The sequence below is a fragment of the Plectropomus leopardus genome, chromosome 6 (assembly GCF_008729295.1).
Source record: "Plectropomus leopardus isolate mb chromosome 6, YSFRI_Pleo_2.0, whole genome shotgun sequence".
Lineage (NCBI taxonomy): Eukaryota > Metazoa > Chordata > Actinopteri > Perciformes > Serranidae > Plectropomus > Plectropomus leopardus.
This window is the reverse complement of record NC_056468.1, coordinates 13,700,488-13,712,850: the sequence shown is the minus strand read 5'-3', so window position 1 is coordinate 13,712,850 and position 12,363 is coordinate 13,700,488. Positions and strand designations below refer to the sequence as shown.

The 12,363-nt window shown below is 40.7% G+C and overlaps 1 protein-coding gene across 1 annotated transcript in view; it reads right to left on the bottom strand.

Annotated features, from left to right (window-relative positions):
• Positions 1 to 1,436: 1,436 nt before the first annotated feature.
• The window catches only part of bmp1a (bone morphogenetic protein 1a), a 38,118-nt gene continuing 27,191 nt past the window's right edge, over positions 1,437 to 12,363 (bottom strand). Inside the window, exons 11-20 of the mRNA XM_042489010.1 lie at positions 11,905 to 12,050; positions 11,606 to 11,801; positions 11,233 to 11,358; positions 8,845 to 9,005; positions 8,509 to 8,689; positions 8,272 to 8,397; positions 7,987 to 8,114; positions 6,513 to 6,726; positions 4,111 to 4,361; positions 1,437 to 2,676 (exon numbers count right to left, since the gene is read on the bottom strand). Of these exons, the coding sequence (XP_042344944.1) occupies positions 2,542 to 2,676; positions 4,111 to 4,361; positions 6,513 to 6,726; positions 7,987 to 8,114; positions 8,272 to 8,397; positions 8,509 to 8,689; positions 8,845 to 9,005; positions 11,233 to 11,358; positions 11,606 to 11,801; positions 11,905 to 12,050 (1,664 nt within the window). The 3' untranslated portion in view covers positions 1,437 to 2,541. The remainder of the gene's footprint in view (positions 2,677 to 4,110; positions 4,362 to 6,512; positions 6,727 to 7,986; positions 8,115 to 8,271; positions 8,398 to 8,508; positions 8,690 to 8,844; positions 9,006 to 11,232; positions 11,359 to 11,605; positions 11,802 to 11,904; positions 12,051 to 12,363) is intronic.

The following is a 12,363-nucleotide window of genomic DNA, read 5'->3' as shown; positions in this document are numbered from 1 at the left end:
GCAGTAGTTAGGTTAGATCTATTTCAGGCAATCTGTTATGAACCCTTTGTTGACATGCCATATCCTGCTACTTTATTCATTTTAAAACTAAAATTCCCAATCTCCAGTGGCAAATCTCAAATATCCAATATATTAAAGTACCGAAGAACTTCATTCAAATCATAATTAATCCTGTCAAAACCTATGACCAACAACTCTAAGCTAATTTGTTTATCAGTTGAATGGTAAGGTGGTTGCCATTTCAATACAAAGGTTTAGAGTTGAAATTTGCTTGCGCCATCCTGCAGGCAGTTGGAATCTTTGTATATTCCACAATATTTTATGATACTTTTCACACAGTAGCACAATTTGTGTATAATTTAAGGGACATGGGATACTTTACAGATCTTCACAAATACAAATTCAATACAAATGTAGTCACATGAAACATGTCATGTTTCTGACAGTAGATTTATATACGTCAAAAGAGCATCAGCATCATGAATAATTTTAAAAACATCAAGAGTTTTGCTTCCTGTCAATTAAAAAAATAAGTTCTCAAATGCATGCAATCTGCTTTGACCACAATAAATGCAGCTTGTGGGTTCAATCACGAACTAATTTTCAAAACCTTTCCGATATTTTTCCATGGTATTTAACCCAATTTCCATGACTTGTAGTAGTATGAGTTGTATCTGCATCTATTTTGCAGCACTTATTGTAGTAGAGTGACGGGGCAAATATCAGTTGTGCCTGTTATATGCCTGTATAAACAAGGCATGGCAGAATAGTAATATAATAATTATTGAGGGGGAGTTAGGTTATATGTAGGGGAATAAATATTTAAAAAGGCAGATAATTAGATGCTTTCCTTCTGTAGTCTGAAATGACAAACTCCATCTATATATAAATAAAAGATAAGAATAAGGGGTATTTATATTTGGCTTTTTTGGTTTTTTGTTTGCTCAGTGTCAGAAAGTTATTTCATACACAGAACAGTGTGCCATTTAAGTCCTCGGCTGTGTATTACTCCTACTCACGTGTCCTGGATTCCACTCAACCAGCAGCTCTTCCAGTGCAATTTAGTTTAACTGAAATGGCACAAAACAGATTTTCAGTTATACGTTAATATTGTGCACAAAGGTCAGACATCACACAGATGTGTCAAACTGCTGCAATGCTACACAACATTATTCTCATCATGTTGAGTGAGAAATAAATGGAGAAAAGGAATGAGTGAGCAACATAGTATATTCAACAATAGACCAAAGGCTATACATTAGAAGGCAATTATAGGGCTAATTTCAACAGTACCTTTCCACCTTTACATTATATATGTAATTACTATAACAATAAATACCCAGGCTCATTTGGTTCTTGAGAAATACTTCATTGTACCAAGAAAAGGCATTTTCTCTGGAGAGAAATTATTTTACATCAGGACTGTAAATCAACACTGAAACATAAGTCATATCTTTATTACCCCGTGTTACAGGGCACACACAATGTTCAAGTATGCCCGAGGAACTAAATGGAGCAATTAAAAAAAAACAACAAAAAAACAATGAAGAATAAGAGAGATAAAATGCATTAAAAATAAGTGAACTGGCATTGCATTTCACAAAAATTCATAAGCTCATGATTTTGGAACAATTCACCGTAAAGTGCTAACTGGTTTGAGCTGAAAAAAGCACATGTTCCCTTTGAAAGATCATACACATTACTTTATACATGGAGGTACAGTAATAGCCAGTCATCAGGCAAGCTATTACCAACCAGAAGACATGGACCACAATTCATGAATTAGTCCTTTAATAAGATAACTGCTTCCTTAATTTCCTTGTTAATGGTAACAACGAGAAACTTGCCACTGGTTGCCAGGACAATGCCAATTACAAATGCTGGTGTTGTCACTGTACAGTTTTCCTTCTCCCCGTGTAATTACATGCAATTGACTGACATACAGCATCAAAAATCTCAAGTCAAGTCCTTCTAATCCTCTTACAGATAGGAATCCTTGAACCAAAGGGATGAGAGTATGAGGAGAGGAGAGCAATTATTGAGGAGTGCAGGAGACCTTCCCTTACTCCTCTTCCTCTTCCTCTCCTCCCCCTGGATGTGGTGGGCTGGCCCGACAAAAGCAGGGATCTGTCCAGCTGATGCCTGCCTTCCTACAGGTCCTGAGAATCCACTGTTTTCCTTTGTGCCTCTCATAAAGAGGCACGTTTTTAAAAAAAAGAAGAAACAAAAAAACATCTGGAGGGGTCTGGGTCAATAACTTTTCCCCTACTGTCCACCTAAGGCGGACGTTCATCCTCCCACCCCAAACCTAACCATAAAAAGGTAAAAACAAGGTGTACTGCAGAATGGCTTTACTCCTCACAGTCTGTGGGGGGAGCTAGAGCCCCTAGGAGCTGAGGTGCGGTTGGTGGTCTTGCGGCTGTTCTGTCGTGTCTGATTCATCTTGGTGGCCGAAGGTTTCCGAGCGTCAGGCTGGCGCCTCCCCTGGGGGCCCCTCCGTTTGCCCCTTTGCCCCGCACGGCCCCTTCCGGCCCCCGCTGGTCACTTGCGTGAGTGCAGTGTGTCCTGGAACTTGGTGCTGGTGTAGCGGACGTGGAATCCTTTTTTGTTGATTGTATCGTCAGAGCGGAACTTGATCACAATGGAGTCACCGGCCGAGTAGATCTCCTCTGGAGGCTGTCAGGAGGGACAAAACAACAGATTCATTTGTGCTGTCACTGCTGCTTTCTGCTTCTTTGACTGCACTTCAATTAAAACTAAAGACTTCTCACATGCTGAAACTGAAGTCAAATCAGTGACCATGACGAATGGCTTCTGACTGCAGAGGACTGTTAGTTCTGTAACAGCCAGGGGCCACGTGAAGGGTCCGGGACCAACACTGGCCCTTTCCAGCTTCATTCTGATTAAGGCTTTGGCTGCTATTGAAGTGAGGATAAAATATACTCCGATGATTAGTTCCAGGTGCACTGCTCCACAGAGCTCATTTCTTCCCTGAACAAAACCATATACTGAGCAGCACTTCATGTATTTCTACTGTCTTGAGTATAAAGCCGGCCAAACTGATTCCAATGAAATAAAACAATGGATTAACTCCATTATGTGTGCACAGAAAATATGCAACACTTGATCTAGCTGCTTGTCAGAATAGTGCTATCACATGAATATTAATTCGGAACATCATAATGGATAATAATTAGATGTTTTGCGGTGCTCCGTGGCAACAACAAAAGCAAGCACTGCGATGTCAAAGCAGGCAAAGCTTGTGCAACCAATTGTAAAACACCGGGCTGCTGATTAAAGCTGTCATTCATAATGTGAATAACATATCTACAATAGCCCATAAGTCTTAGTTTACTGGGAAAAGGATTTAAAACACAAGAAGAAAGCAGCCTCTACATTTTATTGTACACCCAGCGAAATGTCATCTGCTATATAACTGAGAAAAGCCCTTGGGCTAAAAGAAAGCCTCCCCGCACTATAATGAGTTTTCACCCTACTTTGGACTGAATTGTGTCAGTTTATTTCGACCTGTTTTATAAAAGGAAACTTGATTGAGGAGCCGCTCCCCGGGGTTCTGCGGGTGTTATGTCCCCTGCAGCAAATGATTCACAGGAATAGGCGTGAGTAAAAGGCCAGAGCTTATTATTGAAGTGTGTAAATGAAATCAAGCTGTTCTCTGACCTGAGGAAACTTGTGTTTCTATTCCCTGCCGGCCTCATTGTTCCAGACTCAGACTGCAGCCTCAGCAATGGCTGATTAATTGGCTGTTACAACTCGATGCCAGAGACTCTGATAGGCTATCGGCACCCAGGGAGTGATGGCTTGTGTCGACCTACAACCGCCTCCACAGCAACACTCCCAAACCCAGAGCAACACATCAACTTTAACAAAGTGATTAAAGCCGGAGTATGGACTGGAATCAAAAGCCCCGGGGTAGTTCACAAAGTCACCCTCTTACAAACTGCTGGCAAAGGTTATTCAACAGCAGCTCTAATTCAGGACCAATTGTCAGAATACTGCTGCTGCTACACTGGAAAACTGGAAAAAGTGCTGCGATAAGTCAGAAAATGACATTTTGGAGAGTAGCGATTGTTAAGGAAATGTTCCCACCCCTGAGCCACAGTAACGTCCCAGTCGTGGGGACTTGGTGTCAGCTCCATCGAAGAGCTCCATGTAGTCATAGCCGCAGTCCGCCTCCTCCTCAATCTCAAAGGTCTGGAAGATAAGCTCCACGCCATAGCCTTTCTCCGCTGAGATCACCCACTGGCAGTCGGAGGCTCCGGGGTAGTTGTTGTCTCCGAACTGGGCATGGGAGAACAGGTCCTTGGTTTTGACCTCAGCCTTTAGGCGACCTCCACACTCTGCGAACAGAAAAGTTGAATAAAACAAAAAATAAAATTACTCTGCCAATATGAACAGACACTTGCCTGATAAGTCTGAGGGGCTGTTAAGGATGGGCGACGGTGCAATAGGCAAGTACAACCCCCTACAGCCAGCTTCCTCCCCAAGGTCTGGAGGTGACTAAAGGGGGTACCCACTGCCTCACACAGAATAAACAACCAGAATTACCGCGTCACAGTTGTATGTCTCAGAGCCCAGACAACTGCTAAACACAGTGCTGGCACAGAGGCATAAAAATACTACCAACATGGGAAAAAAATGAAAAACAAAACACATTTGAAGACTTTTAAAAAAAAAAAATCACAAAATGATTGGAACATGGGATATCATCACACAGCCCAACCAGAAAAAAAACCCTGATTCTCTCCATTGCACTTGCATACACATTCACAAATACACAGTGACCCTAAACAGCAGACTGCTCTTGTTAATAGCTTTGGGTAGCTTATTTTGGGTGTCCCATTTTCACGTTTTTTCATTTGTATTATGGCTGTAATTTATTCTGTATCACTATTTCTTTGACGTGTGAATAAAATGATGATGATACAAATATCATACACCACGAGATCTACAATTATGGTTTTTGGGGGAGGCTTTTTTGGTTTTCCTTGTTTCTGTTGTCTGTAATCTCATCATGTCACCGAGTGTGTTGAGTCACATCTCATGTTGCATCACGTTACAATATCATATCAATAATTTGGACAACAATATGATATTTGCCGATATTACAAAGTCTATTGTGATATGATTTAATTTTGATTCGATTAAGGGGCCTGCGATCAATATGAACCGATATTATCTGCTCATTTCAAACAGTCTGTTACAGGAAAAAGATAAAAACAACATATACATAACCGGAAATCATTAAAACTGGTTCATTCTGTTTGAAAACGCTTTCTGGAAAAAACATTTTCATTGTAATTCAAACCATGATCTTTTTCCTAAAACTTCAGGCTGTCTGACTTGAAGATAAACTTCTCCCAGCATCCTCAAAACCTGGATTAACAACAAGATCTTTTCATTAATGTATAAAACTCAATAATAACTGTCAAGGATCACAGAAAAAAACAACTGTCTTTTGTAGGACACATTTCCTCCACATACACAACATGCTAACGATATTAGCATAAGCCTATGGCATTTTTACATTGCATAAATTAGCTTAGCGGCTAGCAGACTTTTCCTCTACTCATAACGTAACCAGTTTACTATTATTTATGCTTTGTCTTACTCACCGCTGGTTTAAGTCCCTGCACCTCCCGACAGAACAGCGCAGATGACTTTCAGTCTACATGCACGTTTTTCAGTCAACATTGTTCAAACAGGTCAGCTAACAGGATGTTAGCAAGAAGTGGGTGAAGTGGCCCTGCAGGTACTTCCTCTTTCCTCAGTACAGCTTTTGTTTACATATGACGTGCGCTGTCTGTTAACTCGCAGTTTCTCCGAAAACAAATCATTTCCACACTGATGATTTATTCCCAAGTGAATAATAGTAATATATCCTCATCATCTTTCTCTTGGCTGCTTAAGTGCTCGCCATCATCTGTCGGATGCTGTGTAACGTGACACAGACTTTCAAAATAACGGCGCGCCTGAAAGAGGATGACATGGATCGATGTTTACACTTTGCATGGATGTTATATGATCATTGCTCATTGAATCAATACATCCATGCACATCGATGGATTGTTACATCCCTAGTAGTCTCAGCTGTCTCAGTCAGCAGTCTCAGCAAAGCAGATGTCTCATTTCAATAAAATAAAGAAAGCAAGAAAGAAAGAAAGAACATAAAAGAGATAATCCCGAAAAAAAAAAGCTGAGTTAGATATTTTGTAGTATAGCTGCTGAACATGTTCTCTGGCTCATTTGTGGTTTCACAGTCATAGAGATACAAAGGATTCTTTAATATGCTCTGTAGTTAGATATGAGTCATGATCATTCTCCGACAGGGTGGTTAACTAAATACTGTAAGCATTACACACAAAAATTAGGTTTGATATGTGAGTAACTGACCTGAAATGTGTCTAATTAATTTAATAAAAGGATTCCATCTATTATGTGTTTTTTTCTTAAGCAGGAAGAGAAACGGAGTAACCGGCGTCTATTCTTACCTGCAGTGTGGGAAGCCTCGAAGCCTTTCTTCTGCACAGAGTTATCAGAGAAGAAGCGGATGAAGAGCTTGTTGGCACTTGATGTGATGGGTGGAGGCTCTTTGGTGCCACAGAAGCGACCAAGACTTGGAGCTTTTCCATCTCGCCCGTCATAAATCTCAATGTGGTCATAAGCACATTCCAGGTGGGCCTCCATGTCGATCTCATTGAAGGCCTGCAACAAAACAAGATGTTTGATGAATTGTGTTACAAATACAAAAGGGTGACATCAAACTTTGAGTATTTTAAAAGGGACAGTTCACCCTAAAATAAAAAATCCATGCTTTTACTCTTACCTTTGGTGCTATTTATCAGTCTATATTGTTTTGGTGTGAGTTGCTCATTGTTAGAGATTTTAGCCGTAGAGATGTCTGCCTCCTATCCAATATAATGAAACTAGAAGGCGCTTGGCTTGAGGTGCTCCAAGCACCAAAAAACTCAACATTAATGTCTCTTTCCAGAAATCCTGACCTAGTTACTCAAGGTTAATCACTGACCTTGTTGCTAGTTGTAAATACACCCACAAACCGTATCACCATGCAGAAAGGAAACATGCATCTACTGCTTCCTTCCCAAGCACCTCTGACCAAGCTAATGTTACACCTCAGCTGAGGTGGACGCCATTAGTGTTTTCATCTTGCACTGTCACAAGCAGAAGCTTCTCGTCCATGAGTAGATGCACGCTTCCTTCTATGTGTTGACATGGCTGGTGGGTGTAATTCAGGAGCAAGAAAACAGTTCAAAATAAAACTGCTCACAACAAGGTTTGGCGATTAACCAGGTCATTGCTTGTTGAGTTGTTCAAATGTATTTTTTGGCACTTTGAGCACCACAAGCCAAGTGCTGAGAGAATTTTTTTATACTCAAGAGAAGGCAGACATCTCTACGGCCAATATCTCAAACACTGCACCTCACACTAAAACAATCTAGACTGATAAATGGCACTGCAGAGAAGAGGAAAAATATGTATTTTTGATTTTGGTTTGTACTGTCATCTTTTTGTAAGCAAATTACATTCTCTTGACAGTTATATGAGCTGAGTGGAGGAAACTGTCATTCTCTCAGTGCAGAGGTAAACTAGAGCTTAACATAAAATATATAACTAAATGATGTCTCCGATGATCTCCAATTTTTTGCATCATTATTTAGACACAGAGGTGTGCACATACTCCTATATTATAAGTTGGTGACTGTTTTACTTTGATTAAATTATCTACTTTATGTCAGTGACACAGTCAACAAAACATACCGATAATAACAGAAGAGGGAGCCACACATCATTTTTGGGAATGACATAACAGTTTCTGACAGCAGCACAGTAAACACAGATGTCCTCATTGGATTTACCAATTCAGTTACACAAATAAGCTGCACATACATAAATACATGACTGACAAGTGAAATTATCCAGAGAGCAGGAGGAAGTGACACATACGATTTTGATGCGGTGGCCGGGAGTGGTGGTGAGTGCCCAGGTGCAGGCCTTCTTGCTGGGGTATTTATCCGGCCAATTGGGGCTGGTGATGACACCACTCACACTATTCACAGTGTGATCGCAGCCAGCTGTAAAAAGACATGACTGAGTCAATGCAGACCTCTGTATCATGCTAATGTGGAACAGACTCAAAGTGTTAAGTAAGCATGCGATCACCAGCTGCAAAATATAAGTCAGGAACAAGGATAAATGAGAGACCATATAAGAGACTTTGAGGTGAAATACCTTCTTTACAGTCATGTTTGTTCTCATGCAGCACAAAGCCGCTCCTGCACTGACAGCTGTAGCTCCCGAAGGTGTTGACACACTCATGTTGACAGCCACCATTCTCCTTAGAGCACTCATCTTTGTCTGAAGAGGCACGGAGGACACAACCTTGGTGACTTGTTCCTTTCAAAGCTGATAAAGTGACCAACTAAAAAATACTTGTGATGCCTTGCACATCACTGTCAGAGAACTCACCTGAGAAGAACTGCGCCTTAAAGCCCTTTTTGGACACTGTATTGTCTGATTTGAACTCAATGCGCATGTTGTTATACTGGGAGGTGATAGCCTCTGGTTTCTCTGCCCCACAGAACTTCCCATGTAGCCTCGAGTCTGCTGACAGCCCACTGCGCACCTCCACATAGTCATACTTACAAACCTGAGCAGAGAAACAGAGAATGTGAAGAGGCTGAGACACTTTATTTGGCTTTAATTATGAAAGACGAAGAAGACAGGGAGGCTTTTGCAGTGACAGAGAGAGCAAACACAGAACAAACCCACCCAGTGCCGATTCATAATAACCCCAGTGCTCACGTCATTGCCCTCAGTCTCGAAGACGTCAAAGAGCAGAGTGATGCGATACTGCGTGGGGGCGACTAGCTGCCAGATGCAGTTCTTGTTTGGCGGGTACTCTCTGGGCCAACCCGGGCTGGTGATTGACCCGTTCAGCTTGGTGATGAAGCCTCCACATGCAGCTGGACAGAAAACACAACACAGGAAGAGACAAGGACAAATAGTTTAGAGCTTGATACAGATGTGTAGAGAGAAAACAAATTGCATGACCAAATGTTACAACAGGACACGTTCCAAATGTTTTGCCGCAAACCATACAGCTAAAGTGAAAGCCCTCTGAAATATCCCCTTGTGTCGAGAATAAACCCGATTACTGCCTGACCTGCCCGTGAGGACTCTGAGGCTTTGTATCAGTTATGCAATACACACGTTACAACAACTGGTGTTGCTCCTCACCTGGCTATTTTTAGCTAAACATAACATGCAGTGTTGATCCTCTCCAACTGCAATAGATGTTGTGTTGATACATGGATTGTAGAGTTATTAGATGCTGATATTTGTGAAATGTTGGAGTGGTGGAAGTTGCGATACTTGGTTATTTTTATGTGTTGTACATATGACAGGCACCCGTTTCTATCATGTTTTTGTTTTTTTCTGAATGTAAATGGTGGTATAACTGTGAAATACTACTTTCTTTCTTATTTTAACATGCAATTTTCTTGACTGCACAATTTTGTACAAAGCAGAGCTGACTGCAATGTTGGTGTGAGAATGAGGAAAATATGCAAATGCTAGCTGTCATAATCTATTTTTCTATTGGACTGTTTATGTGAGAGCTTTTTAGGGGTGGGCGAAAAATGGATTCTTAGATGCATAGTGATCTCTCTTGAAAGATTACGTCTCAGCTCTCGACATTATGTAACAATTTTGTTAAGACTAGGCTTATGGCAGAACCAATTATATGGTGAAACGTAACAGTCATAAACATGTGCATTTTGTCTTAAATCTAAGCTAGGCTGCTTTTTGAGATCAAGTGAGAATCGGCTGAGCGTGAGTAACCACCGATATATAAAATCCGACTGCGGGTAAATTAATCTATTTACAACCTGAACACAAAAACTTGGGAAATCTGTGCAAAACATAAATAAAGAAAGAATGCAACGATTTTCAAATCCTTTTTTGGCACTTATTCAACTAAATACAGTAAAAGATATTTAATGTTCAAAAATGACAAACTTTCCAAAAAAGGTTGTGACAGAGGTTTCTACTCAAGATTCATACATGAATTTCCCAAAAATCTTCAAGATTTAAAGACTGTGTGGAGGAATGGGCCAAAATCCCATCTGAATGCTTTGCGAGATGAATGTCTTCATCAGGAGACGTCTTGAGGCTGGCATTGCAAACGGCTTCTCCAACTAAGTGAAATAAATTTCACTTTGTGTGTTCAATACGTTTTTCTTGTGTAAGTGCACTTTATTGCACATAATTTTTGTGGACTGAAATGTTATGTTTTCTTTTTCAGTGTAGTTTTATTGAGTTAATGCCAATGTCTGGTCTAAATTTTATGTGAACAGCTGCAGTGAAAAAATATGGAATGAAAATATATTTGCATGTTGAATGCTTGTTTGCCTCATTGTATGTCGAAAAGGATTACCAAATATTTCCGTTTTGTATTTATTTTCATTGTTACAACTTATTTGGAATTGGGGTTGCATTTTAATTATAAATCATGACAAATACACTTTGTTTTAAAAGTAGCAAATAGCCCAAACGTGAGGAAAAAAATGAATTGTGTGGATATCAAAAATTTTGATGCATCACTATGTATCGACAATTGTTTTATAATTGCATCATAGCTCTAATAATCTGGATCATGATGTGCCAAGAGATTCCTACTTGCAGTGCATATATCATCATAGTTTTTGAAATTGCAATGCATTCATTTATCCTTAATGCATAAGACTTACCGTATTCAACCTTATACTCTTTCTTTTCATGAATCTTCAGTCTAATTATTTTATCTAATTATTTTTTTCTGCTCTATATTTATTACAAAAGCAAAAAGATATAAAGCATGAGTTGAATATTGGTGCATGTAGCAAAGTTGTAGTGATAGCTGTGATTCATAGGCGCAGAGAGTGGCTAAGTGGTCAACCAAATATTGTACAGCTTGTGTACTAGTAGTTAGCTCTTAAACAACATGTAATTTGAGATAAAAATAATGCTTGCATTGTTGTGACTCAGATCTTTAACAGCTAGTGCCCGACCACCACAAGCATCGTTGTTGGCATCTTTACTGGCTTTAAGGCATGACTGTACTTATTGTATTTGGGTGGCTAACTGTGTAAAGTGCTTTAGCATGTAAATTACATGGTGAGCAGGGCTGGTGACTTTTCTCCCTGTACTTACCCTCGCAGCTGCGCTTGTCAGCAGCCAGCTCATAGCCCGGGTCACAGGCACACTTGTAGCTGCCTAGTGTGTTGACACAGCGTTGCTCACAGCGACCGTTGTCCGGCTTGGAGCACTCATCCATCTCTGAAAACACAAAGATATGTTAGGACCCTTTTTGCCGGCCCCCCGGCTCGGCGGCTTACAAGCAAAAAACACAAACCCAAAACAACAGCAGAGCCAGGCAGAGAGGGTCACACAGAACCCAACGGGGAAACAAAAATATCCAAAATTAACTTAAAATGGATAAAAGATAAAGGCAGAAGTATTTCTGTAGCATGTCAGATAAACAGATGCTGACTTTCTTAAGAATTTACAACCCATAACCTCTGACCTTTGAAGAAGTTGGCAGCAAAGCCAGCCTTGTTGACAGAGCCATCTGAAACAAATTTCATCCACAGCTGGTTGGAGCTGGTTTTGATGTCATCTGGCTTGTCGTAACCGCAGAAGCGGCCCAATAGGGGACTGTTTTCAGAGTTTCCATCACGCACCTCCAGGTAGTCATAGGCACAACTGTCATGTCTCTCAATCTGAGGAAGGTAAGAGGGTTTGAGATTAAACATCAGAAAAAAAAACTCCAAATCTGTTATAAAATTCACAAAATTTATAAGAAAAAAAGGACTGGGGTTTTACCTCAAAAGACTGGAAGGTAAGGCCTACGTGGTAGCCCTGAGCGACAGTAATCTTCCACACACACACTTTGTTGGGCCTGTAGTCATCAGGGTAGTTGGGGGACTGGATCTGGCCGTTGTCTTTCTTCACCTCCCCACCACAGATGGCTGCATGTGACAGTAAAAACAATAAAAAAACGATACTGAGCTCCCTCGATAGCAATATCATCAGCACATGCCTCTGAAGAAAACATAACAAAACGTGTGCTCTCTGTTCTGATTTACGCAATGTGGATTAGCTGAAATGCCTCCACCACCAGCTCCTGCACACACTAACACACATCGTCCCTTTGCACAGTCTGGAAACAATGGAGCCGAGTGTGAAGGCTGGCCAAAATCTGATTAATGCAGCGTAAAGTGCCTGACACATCAGCAGTAGGGGAGCCAAAAACTGTGGATATTACTGCAGCCTCTAGGCACA